The sequence below is a fragment of the Myxocyprinus asiaticus genome, chromosome 36 (genome assembly GCF_019703515.2).
Source record: "Myxocyprinus asiaticus isolate MX2 ecotype Aquarium Trade chromosome 36, UBuf_Myxa_2, whole genome shotgun sequence".
In the NCBI taxonomy this organism is placed as follows: Eukaryota; Metazoa; Chordata; class Actinopteri; order Cypriniformes; family Catostomidae; genus Myxocyprinus; species Myxocyprinus asiaticus.
In genome coordinates, this window is record NC_059379.1 from 38,562,934 (window position 1) to 38,589,061 (window position 26,128).

The window sequence follows — 26,128 nt, forward strand, 5'->3', positions numbered from 1 at the left end:
TTTAATTAGTGACTGGTTAAGTGCTAATGGAAAAGATGTGTTTTTAGTTGTTTTTTGAAGACAGAAAGTGAGTCAGCTTCACGGATGGATTTGGGAAGGTCATTCCACCAACGTGGTATGATGAAGCTGAAAGTCTGGGAAAGTGTTTTGGTGCCTCTTTGTTTTGGTATGACAAGGCGACATTCCTGCCAACCGCAGGATTCTAGTGGCTGTGTAGCTCTGCAGAAATGATTTTAGGTATGCTGGAACAGACCCAGTGACTGCTGGAAGGCATTACTGTAGTTTCACCAGCTGCACGGTGATGTTGTGTTGAATAGCAGGGTTGGCTGGAAAGACAAGGAGTTTGGTCCTGGCTGGGTTGAGTTGCAGGTTGTGTTCCTTCATCCAGGCCAAGATGTCTGCCAGGCAGAGATTCGAGCAGTCACTGTGGTGTCATTGGGCTGGAAAGACAAGTAGAGCAGTGTGTCATAAGCATAGCAGTGGTAAGAGAAAGCATGTGCCTGAATGATGGGTCCCAGTAATGTTGTGTATATAGAGAAGAGAAGTGACCCAAGCACTGATCCATGAGGTACCCCAGTAAGTAGCTGATGTTGCTTGGATACCTCACCTCTCCAGGCTACCCTGAAGGACCTACCTGAGAGATAGGAATTAAACCAGTCAAGCACAGTTCCTGTGATGCCCAGCGAAGAGAGGGTGGAGAGTAAGATCTGATGGTTGACTGTGTCAAAGGCTGCAGAAAGATCCAGCAGAATCAGGACGGATGATCTGGATTCAGCTTTCACCTGTCTCAGTGACACAGACAGACAGCAAGGCAGTCTCAGAGTGTCCACTTTTGAAGACTGACTGATTATCATCCAGCAGCTTGTTCTGTGAGAGATAGGCAGAGATTTGATGAAAACTGCCCTTTCAAGTGTTTTTGCCATAAATGGGATGAAAGAGACTGGTCTGTAGTGTTTTATTTGTGTGGGGTTAAGTGCGGGTTTCTTCAGCAGCGGGGTTACTCGAGTCTGCTTAAATGTAGTGGGGAAAAGTGCCTGTAATTAGAGATGTGTTTATGTGTGTGAGTGCAGGTAGGATGGAGAGATGGCCTAGAGAAGGTGAGAAGGAATGGGGTCAAGGAAGCTGGTGGTTGGGTGGTTGGAGTGGAGGAGTTTAGAGACCTCAGTGTCAGTCAGAGGAGAGAACATACAGACAGAAGATTTGCATACAAGAGACAGGTGTTTGACAGGGTGAGGTGCTGAGAATGTATTGCTGATGGTTGTAACCTTATTAGTAAAAATGTGGTGAAGACATCTAGCTGTCAGTGATGTGTCAGGTGGTGGAGGGGGAGGGCAGAGAAGTGTGTTGAATGTTCTAAACAAGCTGCGAGTGTCAGTGGTGCTGTTTATCTTGTTCTGATAATACAGGTTTTTGCAGATTTAACGTTATCTGAAAAAGTTGCAAGCAGAGACTGATACTTTCCTAGATCTGCTGGATCTTAAGATTTCTGCCATCTCTCAGCTGCCCTGAGGTCAGTCCTGTGTTCACGAAGGACATCAGAGAGCCAAGGTCTGGGTGGTGTAGCACGTGCTGGCCTAGAGGAGAGAGGACAGATGTTGTCTAGACAGGTTGTTAAAGTAGAGCTTTGTGTGTCTGTGGCAGTGTTTACATCAAGCATAGAAAATACATTTGGTGTAGGAAGAGAGGTAGTGCTACTTAGCACAAAGCTAGTCACGTGGGCAACCAAAACTAAGGGTCACGTGAAAACAAAAGCGACTTCAGTACACCGCAATTATGTTGCACTTTAGCAATATATAATATTCTAAAACAAGTGAAGCACTTTTTATAGACACTAAAAACAAGGACAGTTTTACACACACACTGGACAAACAACTCTAACTCTAGCAGTGAATACCCTGGGACAAGTCAAAACAATATAGCACACACACCAACACACGTTTAAGCGACACGAGTTCAAGACAGTAAACAAACAGCACAAGTCTAGCAATGAATACCACTCTTCAACAAAGTAAAACAATGAAATAAACTGCAGACTCCTGTATATAGATCGCTTCTCCTAATTATTGAATCCTCATTTGTGTTTTTAACTTAGATTTATTGTACGTCTTTTTTAAACGAAGATAAGTTTTATTGCATTCTCTGAGGCAGAAAAGTATAATACAAAAAGTATAAATTTTTTTTTTTTTTTTTGGTTGCTAACTGCATATTTAGTTATTATGCACTAAAATATTTACATGTAATTGCATTTAAAATGTAATTAGCACAATTACAAAGGTATATAATGATAATTTGTGAGTTCCCTATCTGTCACTCACTCGACGTTGGTGTCGATGTAGTGACACTAGGGGTCACTCTTGGGAGCCCGAGACACCTCTGGTCTTTGATAAAAGGCCAATGAAAATTGGCGAGTGGTATTTGCATGCCACTCCCCCGAACATACGGGTATAAAAGGAGCTGGTATGCAACCACTCATTCAGATTTTCTCTTCGGAGCCGAACGGTCATGCTCGCTGAGCTGAATACTACTGTTCATTGACCTGCTGGATCTGACGGCGCATTTCAGCGGCTTCTCCCTCCTCTGCACTGGTGTACTGCAGAGAATGCCCCTGGGCACTTCGGCAGAAAAACTAGAGAGTATATTTTCTGAAAGAGCATTTTTCCCCTCTAAAAGAGTATATATTTCTCTAAAAGAGCGCACACACGGAACGTCTTTTTAAAGACGCGTCTTTTTAAAGATGCTTTTCCGATTGTGTGTTATTCCTGGTTGTGCTCGTTATCTCTCGCCTTCTAACGGTCACGATCACTGTCTTTCGTGTCTGGGCACTGCTCACGCAGAGACAGCGTTCGTGGATGGTCACATTCTCATTGCGAGAATGTGTCCATGGCAACGTTGCGGTCGCGGCTCGCCTTCGTAAGGAAGCGAGCCACCCCAGAGGCTCCCGCCTCGGTCCTTTTACCCACGGGTTTGAGACCAGCGCGGCAGCACTGGGGGCGATTTGGGGACCCCAATGGGACCGCCTCCGCCGGGCATCCCCCCGTGGACCTCCCATTCCCCAGCACGCTCGTCTGCCCCGATCGGGCTTCCGGGTGAGTCCGCCGGCTCGTCTCACGGCGAGTTCGACCTCTTATTCGGAGCCTGCGAAAGTGATGAGCTCTCGAGCGCAGCATCGGAGAGCGGGCTCGTCCAGTCGGAAGCCTCAGCTGGGCTCCTCCGTTCGGGGTCGATCACCCAGTCACAGGCTGACGCGGAGATGACGACATGCTTTCCCGGACAGCCGTGAGCGTCGGTTAGAGTGGATTTCACCGCTCTTCCCTGAACCCTCGCAGCTCTGTGATTGGTTCCTGGGCTCGCGGCGCCGCTCAAAGCCACGCCCCGCCCCGTTCCTTTCTTCCCGGAAGTGCATGAAGAGCTGACAAGGTCGCGGGAGGCACCTTTTACTGCCCGGTCCCGATCTTTTCAGCTTCCCCGCTCAAACTACCCTCGATGGTGGGGCGGCCAAGGGTTATTCGGCAATCCCCCGGTGGATAAAGGCGCTCGTGGTGCACCTATGCCCGCAGAGCGCCGCCACCTGGCGCGGGTGCCCAAAGCCCCCGTCCAAGGCCTGTAGGTTTACGTCGTCTCTGACGGTCAAAGCCTACGGCGCTGCTGGACAAGCCGCCTCCGCCCTGCACGCCATGGCTCTCCTGCAAGTCCGCCAAGGTGCTAAAGGAACTGCACGAGGGTAGTTCTGCCCTGGAATTGATGCAGAAACTGCGCTCGGCGACCGACCTCGCTCTCCGAGCGACGGAGGTCACGGCGCGGTCTCTCGGGTGGACGATGGCCACACTAGTGGTCCAGGAGCGCCACCTTTGGCTCAACCTGGTCGAGATGGGTGAGGCCGACAGGACACGATTCCTTGCTGCCCCCATTTCCCAGGCGGGCCTATTCGGCGACACCGTCGAGGACTTTGCCCAGCAGTTCTCGATGGTAGAGCAGTAGATGGATGCTAGCCGGCTTGTCCTGCCCCGGCGTGGCTCAAGATCCCGCACCCCATCTATTCATTGCCGAGGGCGTCCCCCTGCAGTGACTGCACCGGCTCCGCCGCAGCCCGCCCCTCCGGCCCGGCCCCGGCGTGGAGCCCACCGCAGGAAGCCGACGCCACCCGTCTCACAGCCGGCACCGAAGAACCCACGGAGGTCTTCGAAGCGCCCCTGAGACGGGCGACCCAGGGACAACGAAACCCGCTGCTCTGGAGCTGGTAAGCAGATCTTCTTTTTGTTACCTTTTGCATTTAATTGCGCTGCATGCCCAAGTGGCTGCAGTACTCAAGAGCTCCGCAAGAGTGGTTTCCTTGTTCCCTGGGTCACATATTCGGTGTGTACGGCTGGCATCACAACCACCGTCCACCACTCCATTTGGCAGGTTGGCGCTCCAGCGGCGGTCTCCCGCCCTGAGCGCCCAGCTGTGGCACAAATCCGCCCCCGATGTGACAGTCTCCACGGATCATGAGGACAGGCCTCTTCCTCCCCCATCCCAGGCTGTTCCAGGGGTGGTCACAAGGAACCAGGTAAGTGCTTCGATGTCCTCGGACTCAGCACGGCCACGATGTGGTGTGGCACCTCAAGCTCCGCCCCGCCGCGATGCCCCACCCGCCAGTACAGTACCGAAAAAAGGCGGTGGGTTGCGGCCAATCTTGGACCTGCGAGTAATGAACCGGGCCTTACACAGACTCCCATTCAAGATGCTGACGCAAAGACGCATTCTAGCGAGCGTCCGGCATCAAGATTGGTTCGTGGCGGTAGACCCGAAGGATGCGTACTTTCACGTCTCGATCCTTCCTCGACGCAGACCCTTCCTGCGGTTTGCATTCGAGGGTCAGGCGTATCGGTACAAGTCCTCCCTTTCGGCCTGTCCCTGTCTCCTCGCATCTTTACGAAGATCGCAGAGGCTGCCCTTGCCCCGTTAAGGGAGGTGGGCATTCACATTCTCAACTATCTCGACGACTGGCTAATCCTAGCTCACTCTCGAGACGGGTTATGCGCACACAGGGACCTGGTGCTCTCACACCTCAGCCGACTAGGGCTTCGGGTCAGCTGGGAAAAGAGCAAGCTCCTCCCGGTTCAGAGCATCTCTTTTCTCGGTTTGGAGTTGGACTCAGTCTCCTTGACGGCGCACCTTACGAACGAGCGCGCCCAGTCGGTGCTGGCCTGTTTGAAGGCGTTCAAACAGAAAACAGCGGTTCCACTGAAACATTTTCAGAGGCTCCTGGGGCATATGGCGTCCTCGGCGGTGGCCACCCCGCTCGGGTTGATGCATATGAGGCCGCTTCAGCACTGGCTCCAGACTCGAGTCCCGAGACGGGCATGGCGCCACGGGACACACCGCGTGACCATTACGTCGGTCTGTCACCGTCTTTTCAGCCCTTGGACCGACCTCTCGTTTCCACGAGCAGGTGTTTCCGCTAGAACTGGTCTCCAGGCGCGTCGTGGTCACGACAGACGCCTCCAAAATGGGCTGGGGCGCTGTTGGCAACGGGCACGCAGCCGCCGGCCTCTAGACGGGTCCGCGGCTGCGTTGGCACATCAACTGCCTCGAGTTACTGGCAATTCTGCTCACCCTGCGGAGGTTCCGGCCGTTGATCCAGGGCAAGCACGTGCTAGTTCGGACAGACAGCACGGCAGCTGTAGCATATGTCAACCGCCAAGGCGGTCTGCGCTCCCGCTGTATGTCATAACTCGCCCGCCGTCTCCTCCAACGGAGTTAGCAGCACCAAGTCGCTGCAAGCCACTCACATCCCGGGCAACCTCAACACTTCGGCGGACGCGCTGTAACAACAGGTTACTCTCAAGGGAGAGTGGAGACTCCACCTTCAGGTGGTCCAGCTGATTTGGAGTCGATTCAGTCAGGCACAGGTGCACCTGTTCGCCTCCCAAGAATCCTCCCACTGCCCGCTCCTCGGCATAGACATGCTGGCACACAGCTGGTCCCCTGGCATTCGCAAATATGCATTTTCCCCAGCGAGCCTGCTCGCACAGACCCTGTGCAAGGTCAGGGAGGATGAGGAGAAGGTCGTCCTGGTAAGCACCCTAATGGCCCGCCCAGACGTGGTGCTCGGACCTCATGCTCCTCGTGACAGCTCTCCCCGGGCAAATTCCCCTGAGGAAGGCCCTTCTTTCTCAGGGAAGGGGCACCATCCGGCACCCACGCCCAGACCTCTGGAATCTCCATGTCTGGCCCCTGGACGGGACGCGGAAGACCTAAGCTGTCTCCCACCTGCGGTGGTAGACACGTTCACTCAGGCTAGGGCTCCCTCTACGAGGCGCCTGTATGCCTTTAAGTGGTGTCTGTTCGCTAAGTGGTGTTCTTCCCATCAGGAAGACCCCCAGAGGTGCGCAGTCAGATCAGTGCTTTCCTTCCTGCAAGAGAGGTTGGAAGGGAGGCTGTCCCCTTCCACCTTGAAGGTGTACGTTGCTGCCATAGCAGCACACCATGACGCAGTCGACAGTAAGTCCTTAGGGAAGCATGATCTGATCATCAGGTTCCTAAGAGGCGCCAGGAGGCTGAATCCCTCCAGGGCATGCCTTGTTCCCTCATCGGACCTCTGTCGTTTTTCAGGGTCTACAGAGAGCCCCCTTTGAGTTTTGCAGTCAGCCGGGCTTAAGGCACTCTCCTTGAAGACTGCCCTCCTGACTGCGCTCACTTCCATCAAGAGGGTAGGTGACCTGCAAGCGTTCTCTGTCAGCGAAACATGCCTGGAGTTCGGTCCGGGCTATTCTCACGTGATCCTGAGACCCCTGACTGGGCTATGTGCCCAAGGTTCCCACCACTCCTTTTAGGGACCAGGTGGTGAACCTGCAAGCGCTGCCCCAGGAGGAGGCAGACCCAGCCCTGTCGTTGCTGTGTCCGGTGCACGCTTTACGCATCTATTTGGATCGCACGCAGAGCTTTAGAATCTCTGAGCAGCTCTTTGTCTGCTTTGGTGCACAGCGGAAAGGAAGCGCTGTCTCCAAGCAGAGGATCGCCCACTGGCTCATTGATGCCATAACTATGGCATGTCTCGCCCAAAACATGCCGCCCCCGGTAGGGCTACGAGCCCATTCTACCCGTGGTGTAGCGGCTTCTTGGGCCCTGGCCAGAGGTGCCTCTCTAACAGACATTGCAGAGCAGCGGGCTGGGCAACACCCAACACCTTTGCAAGGTTCTACAACCTCCGGGTGGAACCGGTTTCGTCCCAGGTAGTGGCACGCAACACAAGCGGATAAGCCCGGGATAGCCGGCCGGGTGTATCGCTTGCACATAGCGCCTTCCACCTCCTTTTGAGCTGAAGACGTGCGCTGTTAATTCCCAGTAGTGTTCACAAAAGTTGTTCCCTGGTTGACTTCCTCCGAGCCCTGTGGCAGTCGAGTTTTCGGAGAGACTCGCTGCCGGCCCAGTACACGCGCTAACTAAGAGCCCGGTTCTGGGGTAGGTGCTCCGCATGTGGCGGTTCCCTGTAAGGCTAACCCCATGCAATCTATATCTTCCGCTAGTTCGTTTCCCTACTGGCAAACTGCATCTTCCTTGGGCAGAGCCCCTCAGTCTCCATGTTGTAGTAACTCCTCCCCCATTGGGCAGGATCTACCTTGAAGGCTCTCCACATGGTTGGAAAGACCATGTGATGTATTCTTCCACTTAAATATCCCCCCCTCTCTTGGGGCGAGGTGTGGTCTCCGCGGTGTCCTCCCCTTGGGAGGGACACCCCCCGACTAGACCTGGCGGCCCAGTCAGATAATCCCCCTTCTTTTTTAGGGAGTGGAAAAAGAGAAGGGGAAGGAGGCCACGACTGCGTTAAGCCTGTCTCTGTCTCTGTGTAGTCGACTTGTCCCCAAAAAGGGCCGTTTGACACTCATAACTGTGTTGGGGGAGGTTACGTGTCGACCTGGTGCGCTGGCTATGAGGCACACAGCAAGTCTGCCCACCACACACCGCCAGTTCACGTAACACAGTTCAGCCTTGTGGCGTTTTGTATAGGGACCCCTAGTGTCACTACATCGACACCAACGTCGAGTGAGTGACAGATAGGGAACGTCATGGTTACTGGTGTAACCTCCGTTCCCTGATGGAGGGAACGAGACGTTGGTCCCTCCTGCCACAACGCTGAACTACCCGCTGAAATGGCCGGAACTTATATCGGCTCCTCAGCGTAAAACCTGAATGAGTGGTTGCATACCAGCTCCTTTTATACCCGTATGTTCGGGGGAGTGGCATGCAAATACCACTCGCCAATTTTCATTGGCCTTTTATCAAAGACCAGAGGTGTCTCGGGCTCCCAAGAGTGACCCCTAGTGTCACTACATCGACACCAACGTCTCGTTCCCTCCATCAGGGAACGGAGGTTACACCAGTAACCATGACGTTTTCTCTGCAAAACAACCCCCAAAAATACAGAAAATTGCATTGCAAAATTTGAGAAAAGCAGCAGCAAATTCAGCCATTTTGTAATCCCAGCTAGCCAAATTACATGGCCACTTCCTAACTACACCGTAATTTGATGAGCAAACTTTAGTTGTGGCAATGTAACTGATTACGTTGCGACAACCGGAAAAGTTAAATTCCTGTATTCGTTGGCACAATGTAGCTTTGGAATGGTGCCAGTCCGTCATGATGATGTTGTGGCAAGGTTGTGGATCAGTAGTGTTACGGGGTCGACAAAGGACACAAAAGCAGAGATGATGGTTCAATGGTTTTATTAACAAAGTTCTCGATGTCAAGATAAGGCGCACCTGGCGCTGGCTGTAGAAGGCTGAAATTCAGCGAACCGCAATGGGCTAAAGAAGGGTGTGTTCGTATGATAAGTGTGCTTTGTGGAAGTCAGGAACAATCTGAAGAGAGACAGTTGAAGCTGGTGTGGTGCGAAGCAAAGCCCAGATGATATATTCCCCGAGACGCGGGCACAGACCGAGGAATCCTCCTCCACATGAACTGGGCACAGAACTGGAGAGGGTGACGGCAAACAGGAAGGTAACCGCACCTCTACAGAGGGGCAACCAACAGACACACGAGCATGCTCCAACTACACAAGAGAGCACAGTTAACATGACAGTTAACAATAAGCGGGCAAATATGAGGTGACACACAAAGAATAAGTAGGGAGTGCAATCAGAGTGAAGCAGATGGTAACGGGCGAATAAATCATTGCTGTGATCAGCATCTCCCTGAGATCGATCAGTATGAGCCGGCACAAATGCCAGAACCGTGACAAATAGTTTTGTTTGTAACCAGTTGGTATTTTATGTTTTGAATAATTATTTTATTGCCGAACATGCAGTATTCTAACCTAATTTATGTCCTCATTTGCCCAACATTAATTTAGAGGCTATTTAAACAGTTGTGCGTATGAATAACGAATGCAGACTCAAAGTTAATGTACTTCATTTATTTTGACAGTGAACAGAGAAAAAAATGCAACAACAGAATTGCAATGAAATTACAAGCCTAAATTACTTCTGTGCTCATATTAAAATCTACTTAGACTATTTTAACACCTAATGCCATGAATTACATTTGTTAATTTAATTTAAAGCTGGCTTATGGATAAATAAAAATGGTAAATAACTTCATTACAATATAATCTTTTTTATCACATATTTTCTTCAATAAATAATTATATTATATTATAGCAAAAATTTCAAATTAATCAGTTATCAAAAAATTATCTGAATGGTGATTCATGAGACTGTCACCACATTTAGACAACATTATGCCAAGACACTGAAGATGCTAAATTGTGAGCAGATTTTTAAATATCGAACAGTGTTGCCATGGCGATTCACTAAATGAATGGCAAAAATAGGCAAACAGGAAGTGTCTCCTATCTTCTGTGTGCATTGTTTGATTTAGATTAAAATTGAGTTGTATGTTTTTTCATGGGGGATAATCACATGGATGTGGCTATTGTGGGTCATGGTCATAGCGCCACCAACTGGCAGCAGGAAGTGTGGCACTTACAACAGACTTAAAGACAAAAACAAAAGTTATCTTACATTTACCCAAATTGCTTAAATTGTTTAGACACTGCTGATGGAAAATTTTGTGAAGTTGTAGTCAAACTGGAATGGTGGCGTATATCTATTACTCACTGTATGATTAGCGTCCAAGTTTACATTAATGCTGAGTTGTTGCTGTGTCCACCTTGCATTGTTTTCTGAAAGCCATGGTGCTTGGGCCCATCATTGCTGCTCGCAGCTATATTGATTATTATTATTATTATTTTACTATGGAGGCAAATAAATTCCAGTTAGCACTTTGAATGGTTTTATAAAGATTGGTTATTAGGTTTATACAAAACATTGCAACTTTAAACCCTCCTGGGCTGTTTAAAAAAGGTTGACACCTTGGCTGTCCATGTTCATTTTTGACCGTAAACAGTACAGAATAACGGAATAACGTATGTTTAGATTGCAAGTCTAGGAAAAGTCAAAAGTCTTGTACCTTTCAAAAAGGACTATCTATTGTCTACATGTTTTATTAACTGCCCTTTATCTTTTCAAAAGCCATTAACCACAAAATAATAAAAAACAAATTCAATTAAAAGAAAATCTATTAAAAGAAAGAACTATTCTGATAACAAAACTATTAGACATAAGTATTTTGTAGACACAATAAGAAGGATCCATGAAAATGAAGAAAGAAAATCTCATGATAAACCAAATCAGAGATCAATGAACATTTTTTATTTAAAGCATTTATTCAAAGCATAATTGTACATTTTTGTGCCATCTGTGTTTGGGTATGCACAAAGAATATAACCAAAAACCAATGTCCAATGGAATTTTTTGGAAAGATGTCTTGTCGGCTGTCTGATTGAAAACAAGGTACATAACAGTACAATCCATTGAAAAGACTATATCTATTTTCATTTAGGTCAAATTAAATATGGTGTCTACCCTGACTAAGGGCCATCATCAAAGCTTAGCTGAACAGATGAACACTAGAATGCACATGAAATCCATTCTGAAGGCTTCCCCATATCTGATTTGCTGCACCCTTTGTCCCCTTGGCTCTGGAAAAGCATGATAACTGTATACTTTCTAGGTTTGCAGTCACAGAGCATCCTGTTAGATTTGCTGTTAATTTTTTAATGAGTGAAGGCTACTAAAGCCTCCTGCTTCGTCTGGGCTGTTGTAACTCCCTTTGGAGTGCTTGATATTCCTGTCTACTTCCACCGCTTACCTGAGAGAAGTTCTCCTCAGTGCTTTGCTGTGCATGCAGCTCCTCTTTCTAGGCAATGTTGGCCTGGTTCTGCTTGAACGCCATCTTGGTGTTGCTGCTCAGCTCTGTGAACTGCATACATTTTGGCTTTGCCACAATGTTGTAGCCTGGTGATGCTAAAGGGGTGGCAGAATTCCATGAGAAGTTGCCACTTCCAGAACCACTTCCCCTTGCTGCTATAGCAGGCTGTCCTGGGACACCGGCCAGTGGCACCAGCTGATGTTAATCTTGGTCTGGGGTGATGTCTTGAGCACAGGAGGTCCAGCATTGTGCTCACACCCAGGTGAAGCATTTCCCAAATGTTGAGAACAAGGCAAAGCAGTGTCACACAGTACATGATAAGTAGGAAGACAGTCTTCTCTGTTGGTCAAGAAATGAAGCAATCCATGCTGTGAGGACAAGGCTAGTCTGAGCACTCATATCAAGATGGCACGGCAAACCCATAGAGAACATACTGACCGACCAGGAAGCCAACTTCCATGAGACCATCTCTTTGTATTCGCATCCAACCATCATGATGTGTCTTACCACTCTCACTCATACCGGATACTCCACGCCACTCTAGGGTCCCATCACTTCCGTTCTCTACTTCAGTGCTATTATAGATTGTTGGATCCTTGTCCAGATCATCCCCTGCTTCTTCAATCCCATGGTACTTCTGTTGGCTTCTTAGACATAATTTCTTAGGCATAGAGTTCCCATCCTCCTTGTCCTCTTCCAACTGAGCAATTTTGTTTGTGGCATAACCAAAATACATTAAAGAGGGAGTGGCCACCATAATAATTTGACAGACCCAGAAGTGGACGTGAGACAGTGGAGCGAATGTGTCATAGCAGATGCTCTCAGCCTGGTTGGCCCAAGTTGCAGATGAATTTGCTTTGTTCATCATAGTAGATGGATTCACCACCCACCACAGTCAGTACAATGCAAAAGACAATGGTAATACCATGGGTTTAGGACATTGTGACGAGGAGGAGGGTGTGGCTGGGCTGTGAGTGTGCGCGTCTGGTGCTGAGCGGCCCAATCAGTGGGAGAGAGATAAGAGGAGGAGTCGGGAGTGCTGGAGATAGAGAGAGACACACACACACGCAGATGAATGTGGGACTGTAATGATGTGGGCATATGGCCGAGCAACATCTGTGGAGAGAGTGGCCGGGAGAGGAAGAGAGGTAAGGATTGACACCTGTGGGAAATTATCTCTAGTAGCTGTTTTGTGTTGCAGTGAGAGCTGGAGAGGGATAAAAGGGCAATCCAGACTGCCAGAGGGGAGAGAGAGAGACCCACAGAGCTGTGTGTGTGACTGAGTGCATTTGTTGCTGAAAAGCAAAACCATTTGTGTTAAACTGAAAAGTGTGTCAAATAAAAGACTTACGTTGGACATTTACCCGGCCCTCGCTTCCTCCTTGAGAAAATAACTTGTTATCTGTTACAGTGGTGTCGAAACCTGGGAATTTGGAGGAAGATATGCCATCGTGGTGTCCTCGCCCTTTGCCGATCTAATCAAGACCCTTGCCAGCATCCACCAAATGCAATATCAGGCTCTGCTTGAGCTGCGCCAGGAACAGAAGCAGCAATTCCGGGTCATCCTTCAAGCTCAAGCAGAGGACCGGCAGGTGCTAAGAATCCCCAGGGGGATTCCACCAGCGCAACCTTGGCCGCCGCCCCTGGCATGACCCACTTCATGCTTACCAAGTTGGGACCAGAGGACGACCCGGAGGTGTTCATGGAGCTGTTTTAGCATCTGCCTGCTGCTGCTACTGTCAGGAGAAGCGCAACTGGCAGCCCAAGAACTACTCATCACCAACCTCCTAGGGTATCAGGACTTGAAGCGAGCCATCTTGCAACAGGTCGGATGCAGCACAGTGCAGCACCACCTGTGCTTCCACTCGCTGACACTTGGCAAGCTCGGCCGCCCATTTGCCCAACAGCTCCATGACTCCTTCCAGCAGTGGCTGCTGGCAACCGAAAGTGATGCCCGAAAGGGATAGCGGAATGGGTCCAGTGCCACTGCCCGGTGTTGCTGGACGCGGTGGACCAGCTGGCTGAGGACCATATGGTGGCGTATTTGGGGGCTGGCAAGCCCTCTTCTCTCTCTCTCTCTCTCCCCTCCCTCCCCCTCTCCTTCCCCACATCCTGTTCCTATTCCCCAGAAATGGGGAATTATGACCCCAAAACTGGTTCCCCCGGTCCCGTGGGCTGTTCAACCCGGCAGTTTTCTCTAACCCTCTCTGTTCTCTCCCACAGGCTGCTAAATCTGCTGCCACGGGTGTAACTGTGAAGTCTGGGCCGGTCTGTTTGAGCTGTGGGGAACCTGGGCATTTCCAGGACTATTGGTTCGGATCCCCGACACACCACAGGCCACCTTCGATCGAGCAGGAGTGTACCGGATGCCTGTGAGTATTAAGGGGGGGTACATACCAAGCCTTGGTGGATTCATGTTGTAATCAAACCTCCATTCACCAAAGCTTGGTTCAATCCAAGGCTTTGGATATGAGCTGGCGGGTGAAGGTAAGGAGTGTGCACTGGGATATTCAAAATTACCATCTAGTGATGGTCATTATTCAAATTCGGGGACAAAAGCATAGTGTCGAGGCAGCGGTTAGTCCCCACCTCCCCCATCCACTAATCTTGGGTATGAATTGGCTGGCATTTACTACTTTATTAAGGGGAATATGTGTGGATGGTTCCTGCAACAAAGTGTATCGGTGTGTGGTGTGTGATTCGCTGGCTGGGGAAGCAGTGCCAAGGCCTTCAATGTCAGCTCCACGAGGGGGAAGTCTTGGCTTTTCCAGCCTTTAGAGGATTCCCTGCAGGGGATTTCCCTCTAGAGCAGACACGAGATGAGACCCTTGGGCACACCTATGACCAAGTGAAAGTGACTGATGGTCAGCGCCTCCAGCCAGATATTGCATTTGCACATCCGTCTAACAGCCCACTTTTATTGTCCGGGCATTCGTGGGGATGTTCGCAGGTGGTGTGCGGCATGCCGTGAATGTCAACTGGTGAATCCGCCGGCAACCCCAAGAGCACCATTGCGCCCCCTTCTGTTGATCGAGGTCCCCTACGAAAGAATTGGTATGGAATTGTGGGCATCGCTTTGTGTTGGACTACATAACACGATATCCGGAAGCAGTGCCTCTGCGCAACATTCAGCATGAAATGTTGCGGAGGCACTCTTCAGAATAATCTCCTGAGTGGGGATTACGAAAGGCGGTACTGTCCCAGATGGTGGAGGGGGAGGAGCACCCCCTCTGTTCGGACCACCCCCTCTCCAGTGGCTTCATCACATGAAGGATACCAACGCACAGATCACCCGTTGGTATCTCACTCTCCAGCCTTTTAAGTTCTGGTGGTCCACAGGCCGGGGGCGCAGATGGCTATTGAGGATTTCCTCTCCAGAAATGGGGGGGGGGGAGTAAGTGACAGGCCGGATGGCTCCCCAGCCTGAGTCAGGTGATGGGGGTATGTGGTGAGGTGGGTGGTGATGTGGGTGTGGCCGAGCGAAATCTGTGGAGAGTGAGGCCGGGAGAGGAAGAGCGGTAAGGATTGACACCTGTGGGAAATTATCTCTAACATTTGTTTTGTGTTGCAGTGAGAACTGGAGAGGGATAAAAGGGCAATCCAGACCACCGAAGGGGAGAGAGAGATGCTGAGAGTGACTGAGTGCATTTGTTGCTGAAAAGCAAAACCATTTATGTTAAACTGAAATGTGTGTCAAATAAAAGACTTACGTTGGACATTTAACCAGCCCTCACTTCTGCTTAGAGAAGAGAACTAGTGATCTGTCACAAAGACAAATTAAGTTATTTCTGACTGAGCTGAATTGCAGATTGAATCACTCGGCTGCATTCACATCCCTCAGGTCATGGGTAATTGACTTTAACAGTGTTTTGCAAAATTGTTAATTAAAGGTGCAATATGTTACAATTTTCATGTAATATTCTCCTTTTTTTTTTTTTTTGCCAATGTGTGAATGGCTTGTAACGCAACTTAAAAAATGAGCCCTTCCCGGACTTCCTAGGTTGCCTATTAAAGCCTGTAGACTGATTTTCATGTGACGGGAGCGGGTCACTTTTGCCGGGAAAATCCAAAGGATGTGACGTTTATGCGCGCTCCCGAGAGCCTTGCCTCAGTGCTTCTCTTCCGCTATTCAACAGCGACAACTATCTACAATACTAGGTAACGTTATCTTAGAGATGGAATCCAGCAAACAGCCAAATCCCAGCACAACACCGACTGCTACAAAAACTCAGAGTAAGCCAAAAAAAAAAAAAAAAACATTTATCCACTGAATCCCATCTGGCTAAGCGGGAATGTGATCATGGTCGAGCGAAAACTAAAGTGAACATTGGCAGGGCATTTGATTCCTAGAGGGATCTTCGTTCGGTTTTGGGGATCAAAACCGACCCTAATTTGGCATTCTTCTTATTGGACAGGTAAGCTTACATAACTGCAAAGCATGTGAAATATAGTGCCATAAGGATTGAGCTGTGTAATTTTAGCTAACTTGATCTTGCCTGCAAACGCTGACGAATTGCAAGCTACCTTGCTTCGTAACTTTAAAATAATTTTAATGATCTTCTCTTTATACTAAATGTCAGGTATGCTGATTCACAGTAACTGACATAAACAATGTTAATCTGTAATTATTCAGCAAGGTAAACTACAATAACACATGAAATGAATGCTAGACAATGTTCAAGATAATGCAAAAAGCTCCATTCATTAGTGTAACGTAACTTGGTTATACAGAAAATATATACAATCTATTATTATAAAACAATCGTGCATCGATATATCAAAATGACAGTTGTGATGGAATCACATCAATACTGAATTGTGTCAACATATTTATATTGTACAGCCTATTTTATAAATAACTACTGTCATCATCCACCAAATTTAGCTAACAGCTATTGATAAAGCTGGCTAGCTAGCTAATGCTGACATAGGCTATCGTATAAATGCAGTCAATGTATCATGCAAAGAAAAGTGATTACTTCAAACTACAGTGTTGCATAGTCAGACCTATATCCACTTTATTTTAGCCCTGTTCCAGCACTGGAGAGTCAAATATAATATACAGTCTCAAAGTTTGTAGTAAAACAATCATAACTGTGTAATTTTAATTATGCTATCTCATCTGTCACCATGATGCCGGTGAATCACATTCAGTCTCTTTGTATGTTACGTCATTGTTTTGGTCGATGCTCACCTATAGATTGTGTGCACGAGCACGAGCAACAGGTAGCTGGCTGCAGTTCACTTAACGGCCACAGGTGTCATTAATAACAAGGGTTTCTGAATCTTACATGCTGCACCTTTAATAAAGTGTCTACCTGGAGCAAATTGTAGAAAACAGCCAAGGGTCAGTGCTGTTTGGGCACTTATTTGTAAGGAAACATTTTGTGTTGATTTATGATGTTTAAAACTGGACCTAATTTTACCATAATTCCTGAATTATATAGCACATACTACAAGAAAACAAAATCAACAACTTCTAAAAAACAACTTGCTTCAATACTGTGAAGAGGACATTATTAAACTACAGACACATGACAAAATTGAATTGTTTTTAATCATGGCAATTTATTTATTCATTCATTCAAACTGCTTATTTAGTCATTTTCTGCCCTCTTTTGAGAAAGAAATATATATATATATATATATATATATATATATATATATATATATATATATATATATATATTGTGCAGGAGGGGAAGCAATTTAACCTGAATGACAGAAAACTTTCAAGTGCAAGTCGTTTAAAAACGTGAACATTGTAAAATTAAATGCATAGTATGGATAGTATTAAATTAATATGCTAAATCAATGCATACATATTTAAATGATTAAGAATGTATTATTTTGCAATTTAAGCTTTCAATGTCTTGGTACTTATAGCAAAACTTATTGCTTCTAAGTTTTGTGAGAAAGGACAATGCAAATTCTCTCATTTGAGAGTTGATAATTACTATAATGGCATGGCTGCATATGTAGATTCAAGATGGTACTGCCAACGTACTTTTTTTTTTATAAGAATGTGTGCATCATGCTTATCCCTATGAAATTACTATAACAGCCAAGGCAAATAATATTGTTTTCCTGTATTCCTGATATAGCCTTGTTGGCCCTATAATTCTGAAGACATGATTATTACAAAGAATATATAGAACAATGGCCCAGTTTTTACCAGAAATCAAATACAATAGAGACAAAACATCAGCAAGATGTACAGAATTAGTGTTAACAGAGGCAGTATAAGCAGACTTGTAGTCAAATAAATGGGAGAATTTGTGACAGGAAGTTGGGGTAGGACATATCAAGGGGCTTTTTTTAAGTAGTTAATTGCCCTTAGTTTGTGTCACACTCTTGCTAGTCAGTGTTAGGTGGTATTAGGGGTATTATAATTTTAATACAATTATTTGACAAATATTTGTATACAGTACACCCCTGTGCAGGAGATTACATCATTAATATTATTGGTCAGTTTTCTTGGAAGAGAAAGATATATTTCAAATGTGTATATTTGCTGCAATTTTAAACTTTTGGGAGTACACTTACAACAGAAATAGACTAAAAGACATTACTACAATTTTCATTTTATGTTATTTTTTCTTTGTTTTTTTTTGTTTTTTTTTTTGTTTTTTTACACTATTTACATTTTGCACACATGTGACTTGACTTGAGAGCTTCACCATAATAAAAGTTTTAAAGGCTTTTGTGTACTTTGGTTAACACTGATGTTGAGGTTGTTTGGTCAGTGGATTTTTTTAATTATGATGTATACACTACATTCTTAAGAGTCTTTACAGTGTTAACTTCCTGCACTAGTCACTGGCCAGCCCAGACTACATGATACTGACACATAATTCATTACAAATTGCATCTGTGTATTGTTTCATCTTAGATATACGTTTTGTGATTGCTCATTGTCATAATGGCTATAGTGATGTCTTCCAGTATCCATACCATCTCATTCAAAATCCTTAATGCATGATATCCATAACACAGAAGAGAAATCATTAAAAAAAGAAAGAAAGAAAGAAAGAAAAAGTTCCTATCATTAAAAGTTTTATTAAAAATTTGCATAATACTATAACACATGTGATCAAATGTGTTCAGGTGAATCTCAAGAAAGCTGTGTATTTACAGATTCTACATAAAGACAATGAAGACCTATTTTCAGAGAAATTTGCATTGTGATATTTTTTCCATGGCAATTAAGTGCAAAATACTGTATTTATTACCATACTGTGACAAAATCTTATTCTCATTACTAAAATGGAAAAAACAAAGATATATTATTTAAGTATTTATATGTCATGATATCATTTGCTGTTCTGCCTTCAAATTATTTTGATTTTAATAAACAATAATTGTGTCTGAATGATTTTCATGACTGTATTACAAGTCATCATTGAAAGATAACAAGAATTACAAACAAACTCAAAAGTAAAACATCCAGACAGACTACATTAATAAAGAATTGTTTTTTTGTTTTTTGTTTTTTGCATTACAGTAATGATAATTGGGGGTCAAATATTTGTCATAAAAATTATGTCACAATGCAAAAAAAGCTTAATGGTCCTAAAAATAGACTTCATTTCCTTTACATAAAATATAATTTCTGTTTTCATTTGATTTTGGGGTTGAAATTTGACCCTGACATGTTGTTGGTCATATTCATTCAAAATACTCTTTTATTAAAAATGTTCTTGATGTAAATTTTAGGATTGACTCTCAACTGACACTTCACTAACACTGCCTGCATTTCTCCAGTTTCTTAAAATGGTCTGGAATACATAGACAATAAACTACTGTCAACTTAGGCCTATATCAGCCAGGCAGCAAAGGACACTGCACCTACCTGCACAGCTGCAGTCAATTTTGGATAGACTTCAAAGACTCCTAATCATTATCCTTACAATTTAATCATCATTATTATTACCATTTTAAACATTGCCTTACTATCATATTGGAAAATTGAATCACTTAATCTATTCAATGAACACATGACTATCATTACACATAGTATAGAGTATACGGTATATAGAATAAATATAGTATATGTTAATTTATTGTAAAGCCAGAGGAGGATTGGCTTCCCTAGCTGAGGAGTCTGGTTCATCTCAAGGTTTTTCTCTCTCCACTAACTACCATCTTATGGAGATTTGTCCTTGCCACAGTCACCTTTAGCTTGCTCACTGGGGTCTTAAAGACATTAAGACATGATTTTCATGTTTGAGGTGGAAAGGTATATGGCTTAGAGACAGTATGTGGAAGGTTTGTTTGTTAATTGTCACTAGTAGAAAGTGCTTGTGTGCTCATTACAGACAGACTATTGAAACTATATGAGTAAGCCTACTGCCAACACCATAAAATCAGCCACATCATGCGACTGCCCGATTTGGTATTTGTAACATTACTGGGAAGAGCAGGGCAAGTTGTCAAATGGGGAAGCAGTCAAAAGGGCTACATCTCAGTAACTATAATGTTTTGAGTCAAAAGTCAAAATAAGAGTTTTCTCTAGCAGTGGTTTGTATGTTGGTTGCATAAACCTAGTTCAAAACCCTCTAAAATTAGCATGATTTTGTGTGTGTGTGAATTCTGTCCTTCTAAATTGACAATATCATCATATTTTTGTAATAGCTGTTAGGTCAACAAGAGAACATTATAAAACCACACATTAAGATAAGTCAACTGGATTTTAACTGAAAGGTTGAAGGTGTTCTCAGGGCAAGAGTATTAATCATAAATGTCAGGCTGAGGCAAGTTGTCGCATGTTGGAAATGTTATAAATTATTAATTACACTTTATTAATTACAGTTTTTGTTGGTGTGACAATTGTGGTGAAATGTTTGTACGTTAACTTTCACATTTTTGCTGTTTTGTGGGATGTTTTGAGTTTAAAGGTTTTACTGTTTAAATTTGGCTAAAAAGTCTATAATAGGCTGTTTAATGGCAGAACATTTCCCATTTAGTGTGAGAACGTGCTATCATGACACCGTGCTATAGTGTTGGGTGTAATGCATTACTGAGTAATTAATTACTGTCATAAAATTACTTTTTCACTGAAAAAAAAAAAGAGTAAAGGGATTACTCTTAATTTTACAGATACTTCTGATGTAATTGTGTTAAATACTGTATAGACAATAGAACAATTCTATATAAAACAATAGTGAATTTAAAATCGAAATTGAACGTCTAATGTTCAAATGTATGTTTTCTAATTTAATGGTGCCCCTTAAATTCTTTGGCCAGTTCATGAATAATTTATTTGATTTTAGATGATTTATTTGAAAGAATTAAAAGAACAGTTTCATGACTGTCCTTGTATTCTTCATCTGGTCGAGGTTGATAAGGGTCTTAGGAAGTAATTAGTAATAAGTAATGCAGTTACTTTTCAGACAGAGTAATTTGTACAGTAATCTAATTACACTGTAGGAGATGTAATTAGTAGTTAGTAATTAATTCCTTTTTTAGAGTAACTTACCCAACACTGGCTATAGGGAATACCTGTGTTAAATGAACTGTATATTTTTTACTGGACACTAAGTGTGGAAATGTTCAATCACTTTTTTGTAGTCCAGACAACGAGGATTGGGTCAACACAGAAACTGACTTGAAAAAAGTGTGACAACTAGCCCTGCTCTCTCATGAGAACTTGTATTCTTTTACCCAATCAAAAAAAATATATATATATATTATTTATTTCCCTCTCTCTTCCATGAATATGTTTCTGTTTTCACTCATCTTTCTTCCACTGCTTTCTTGAGGAATTCAGCAACATATTCTCCACTCGTCCAGGGCACTACAGCTGGCTTTAACATCCCGGGTTGTTCTTTTTTCATTTTCTGGATGATACTGTGCATTGGGAAGTTCCTCCTCGGAAAAACCATGTCCCTCTCGCCCAGAGCCAGAGTCGGGCAGATATCATTGGCCCCGTCTCCGATGTAGAACACACGTTGGAAGGGCTGGCCCCTCTGTCTCGCCCTCCGTACCAGGTAATCTCGCAGGATCACCTGTTTGCACATGTTGTTTGGGCACTGCAGGCACTTGTGAGAGTGGTGGGGCTGCAGCACCAGGCGCCCATCCTTATCGAAACTGGCAGGGTTGGTGAATATTTCCGAAAACAGCTGACGTACACCAGCCTTCTGAAGCCACGTCTCAATGAAGTACATATTGGCATCAGAAATAACAGCACACTCAAAGTCCTCAGCATGCGAATGCAAGAAAGCAAAGAGCGCCGTTATGCCTGGTGTAGCGGGAATGACTTCTATGGCAGAGCGTATTGCATCCTCACACACGCCCTGCTCAGCCATGTATGCCAAGACACGCTGCATGTTCTCATTGTACTGACCAGGGCAAAAAGATTCCTTTAGGTGGTCTGGAATGGTCCCACCTGGAGCGGCATGGATCACAGCATCATCACTACTAAAATTAATAATGGTCTCATCAAAGTCAAACAGCATGAGGAAGCGTCGACCAAGGTAGGGAGGACAGGAGGAGACAGGAGCAGCCATATTCACAGAGCTGAAGGGTCGTTTGCCTTTATCTAGTGTGAGGAATAGAACAAGAATATGAAAGTATATATTTAACTATTCTGGGCTTTTCTGTGAAGACGTATCTTAATGCGCCATGCACTGACTTTCTAGAGAGTTGTGTGCTTCCAACTTTGTTGCAACAGTTTGAGTAGGGCCTTTTCTGTTCCAGTTAATATTAAAGTGTGAATGAGGAATTTTTCTTTGGGGTTTTAAGGTTATTATGTATTTTCCATGTCAACTTGCTTGTTTACCTTGCTGTGTCTTATGCCACTATTAACGCCCAAACTTCATTATGTGAGGATGTGTCTAGTGTTTGAGGATGTGTTGTGTATTGACTAACATAAGTATAATATGATGGTTCACATTATAGCTCTTTCATTAACTGTTACAAACATCGATTACATCATTACGATTATACAGCATGGGTGTTATGGATGTACTGTGTCTGCCTTCGTGTACTTCTAATTTTGTCTGACTCAGTTATGTTATAAAATGACAGTTAATGACTGCTGACATGTCAAAGATAATCAAGGCAAAATTTCAAAACTTTAGGCTAAACCTTCTGTGAAAATTATTTAGCAAAAATACGTTTTACAATTATCCCTGCTATCTCCTATGTATTTGAGAATGCCTTATTATCTGGTCTTAGTACCCCTTTTGCATTCGTGAGAGCGTGCATTCGAACTTGCATTGACAAAAGTCACAAATTTTGCACATAGGTCATAAACTGTATTATTTGATTAGTGACCTAGAAATAGAGCATAATATATATATATATATATATATATATATATATATGTACAGTGCATCCGGAAAGTATTCACAGCGCTTCTCTTTTTCCACATTTTGTTATGTTACAGCCTTATTCCAAAATGGATTAAATTCATTATTTTCCTCAAAATTCTACAAACAATACCCCATAATGACAACATGAAAGAAGTTTGTTTGAAATCTTTGCAAATTTATTAAAAATTAAAAACGAAAAAAAATCACATGTACATAAGTATTCACAGCCTTTGCCATGACACTCAAAATTGAGCTCAGGTGCATCCTGTTTCCACTGATCATCCTTGAGATGTTTCTACAACTTGATTGGAGTCCACCTGTGGTAAATTCAGTTGATTGGACATGATTTGGAAAGGCACACACCTGTCTATATAAGGTCCCACAGTTAACAATGCATGTCAGAGCACAAACCAAGCCATGAAGTCCAAGGAATTGTCTGTAGACCTCCGAGACAGGATTGTATCGAGGCACAGATCTGGGGAAGGGTACAGAAAAATTTCTGCAGCATTGAAGGTCCCAATGAGCACAGTGGCCTCCATCATCCATAAATGGAAGAAGTTTGGAACCACCAGGACTCTTCCTAGAGTTGGCCGCCCGGCCAATCTGAGCAATCGGGGAGAAGGGCCTTAGTCAGGGAGGTGACCAAGAACCCGATGGTCACTCTGACAGAGCTCCAGCGTTTCTCTGTGGAGAGAGGAGAACCTTCCAGAAGAACAACCATCTCTGCAGCACTCCACCAATCAGGCCTGTATGGTAGAGTGACCAGACGGAAGCCACCCCTCAGTAAAAGGCACATGACAGCCTGCCTGGAGTTTGCCAGAAGGCACCTGAAGGACTCTCAGACCATGAGAAACAAAGATTGAACTCTTTCACCTGAATGGCAAGTGTCATGTCTGGAGGAAACCAGGCATCACTCATCACCTGGCCAATACCATCCCTTCAGTGAAGCATGGTGGTGGCAACATCATGCTGTGGGGATGTTTTTCAGCGGCAGGAACTGGGAGACAAGTCAGGATCGAGGAAAAGATGAATGCAGCAATGTACAGAGACATCCTTGATGAAAACCTGCTCCAGAGCGCTCTGGACCTCAGACTGGGGCGAAGGTTCATCTTCCAACAGGACAACGACCTTAAGCACACAGCCAAGATAACAAGGGAGTGGCTATGGGACAACTCTGTGAATGTCCTTGAGTCGCCCAGCCAGAGCCCAGACTTGAACCCGATTGAACATCTCTGGAGAGATCTGAAAATGGCTGTGCACCGATGCTCCCCATCCAACCTGATGGAGCTTGAGAGGTTCTGCAAAGAAGAATGGGATAAACTGTCCAAAAATAGTTGTGCCAAGCTTATAGCATCATACTCAAAAAGACTTGAGGCTGTAATTGGTGCCAAATGTGCATCAACAAAGTATTGAGCAAACGCTGTGAATACTTATGTACATGTGATTTTTTTTTTCGTTTTTAATTTTTAATAAATTTGCAAAGATTTCAAACAAACTTCTTTCATGTTGTCATTATGGGGTATTGTTTGTAGAATTTTGAGGAAAATAATGAATTTAATCCATTTTGGAATAAGGCTGTAACATAACAAAATGTGGAAAAAGTGAAGCGCTGTGAATACTTTCCGGATACACTGTATATATATATATATATATATATATTAATTCCTAACAATTTCTGTGTATTTTTCAAGTTTGAGTCTCATACCTTTAGAAAGCATTATGTAGGTATTTGTAAATCGAGGAGACCGGGGCTACTTGTCACATGAGGAAGTTGTTTCAAAGGCAATTAACTATATTATCTAGGTTTTGAGTCTCACTCGGTCCAGGCAAGTGCTTGTTTTCTCTTACAGTGGTTTTGTAAATTGATTTTGTAAAGCCTAAACATTCCGTTTTTGGTTGAAAACTCTGTTTTCCTTTTTCTAATGTATTTTTTTTTTTCTTCTTCTTCCAAAGTATGCATTACTAGAGTGTTTTCAAAAGTCTCAGTTTTCAGTGGAGGAAAACTGTGTTCCAGTTCGGATGAGAGGCGTAAACAAAGCAAAATGAACGTGTTTTTAGTCGATAATGTTTTAATGTGGATGTGGCCTCAGTCAAGAGTTAACCCTTCCCGGGACAAGAGGAGATTTGTTTTATAAATGTTAAGTTGGGCCAAGTTGTCAATGCCACGTGCTTAGTTTTATACATTTCATTTATTAATGTTAACCGATTCTGATTCAGATTAGAAATGTATGTTACGGTGCCTTTCCATTTCGGCTGATTAATTGGAATAGTTTTTTTTCGTTTCATTTTTTGATTACTGATTAAATATAGCTGAAAACAACTTGTAATACATTTTAAATATAGATATGTTGTGGATAATGTCTTTTTTCCCCTTTAGATTATTTTTCATAGTTCAAACAAAGGTATTCTCAAATCAGTGTAAAAAAAAATAATAATAATAATAAAAAAATAAAATAAATAACCAGCAGGTTCCCATTGTGACAACGTAACCTATGAAGTGTGACAACATGCCCCGCTGGACTGCTGGAGTCAACATGAATTAAATTAATTTATTTTTGTTCTAGGCAAAAACGACGAAAATGTTCAATATTTATTATTTATTTATTTTTAAGACGTGATGGTGTGTATCATTATAAAATGTTACTTTAAAAAACACTCACTGAAATATTCACTGGAGTAAACAACTTGCCCGGGTCATAAACAGTATTTAGCCTACTGTAATATATTTTCAATATATATATATATATAATTTTTTTTTTTTCAAATATGGTATTTTTATATACTTTATTTACATGTGGTGTACAGTACGCCAGGCATATGTGATATTTACAAGGCACTGCATTTTGTGTACTCTGAATATTTCATTAAAGGCGTTGTAGAAACGCGTTATGGCAGGCTAAACGTCACACGAGCTAATGCGACCTTCCGTGTCATATGGCGTTAAATTCCTATTTTGGGGCTTTATTCAATAAATATAATGCAGTAACAGTACTCCATCAGCAAGGTTGTATCGCATACTTATTGATTTCCTGCTGACAAAATAATCACATACAGATAAACAAGAGCCTCTCTTACAGAATTATTATACGAGAGTGCAAGAAATAAAAGCCACAATTTGGCTATATTTCTCCCAACCGATAATGATGGCTATCTCTTAATTTTTCGGATCTGTTTCATGTTGTTCATTGTCCAACATGCCAGTACCACACTCGGATGACATAAAAACAACACAATATTGACAGAACTCACATAATAGCTGAACAATACCGGTGTGCATTTATGCGAAGATCGCTGAAATTTCTGTGCCGGCTTTATTCATGCTCACAATCCATTCAACCGCATCTCACCAGAGCTCGATATCAACTCGATTCCATGCGACAAAGCGATGACGTCCAGGGAGCGTTTCAGTGACGCGTCTGAATATGAGCTGAATGGAATCTGAGTCATTCAAGGAAAGGAGAATATGAAGGTAAAATAGTGCCTACATGATCTGCATGCACAGAGTAAGATTTGTGAAAGCGTAAATCAACTTGCAAGAGTTAAAATAAATTGCATGAGCACAG

General features: G+C 44.1%; 1 protein-coding gene and 1 pseudogene across 1 annotated transcript; both read right to left on the minus strand.

The window, feature by feature from the left end:
* Positions 1–11,112: 11,112 nt before the first annotated feature.
* Positions 11,113–12,161, minus strand: LOC127427223 (gap junction gamma-1 protein-like; annotated as a pseudogene).
* Positions 12,162–20,984: 8,823 nt separating this feature from the next.
* LOC127427141 (probable phosphatase phospho1) lies at positions 20,985–25,914 on the minus strand. The gene is made up of 2 exons (XM_051674558.1): positions 25,815–25,914; positions 20,985–21,790 (listed from the first exon to the last, which is right to left on the minus strand). Exons 1-2 carry the CDS (start codon positions 25,840–25,842, stop codon positions 20,985–20,987), a joined length of 834 nt encoding a protein of 277 aa, XP_051530518.1. The 5' UTR covers positions 25,843–25,914.
* Between the last annotated feature and the right edge of the window lie 214 nt (positions 25,915–26,128).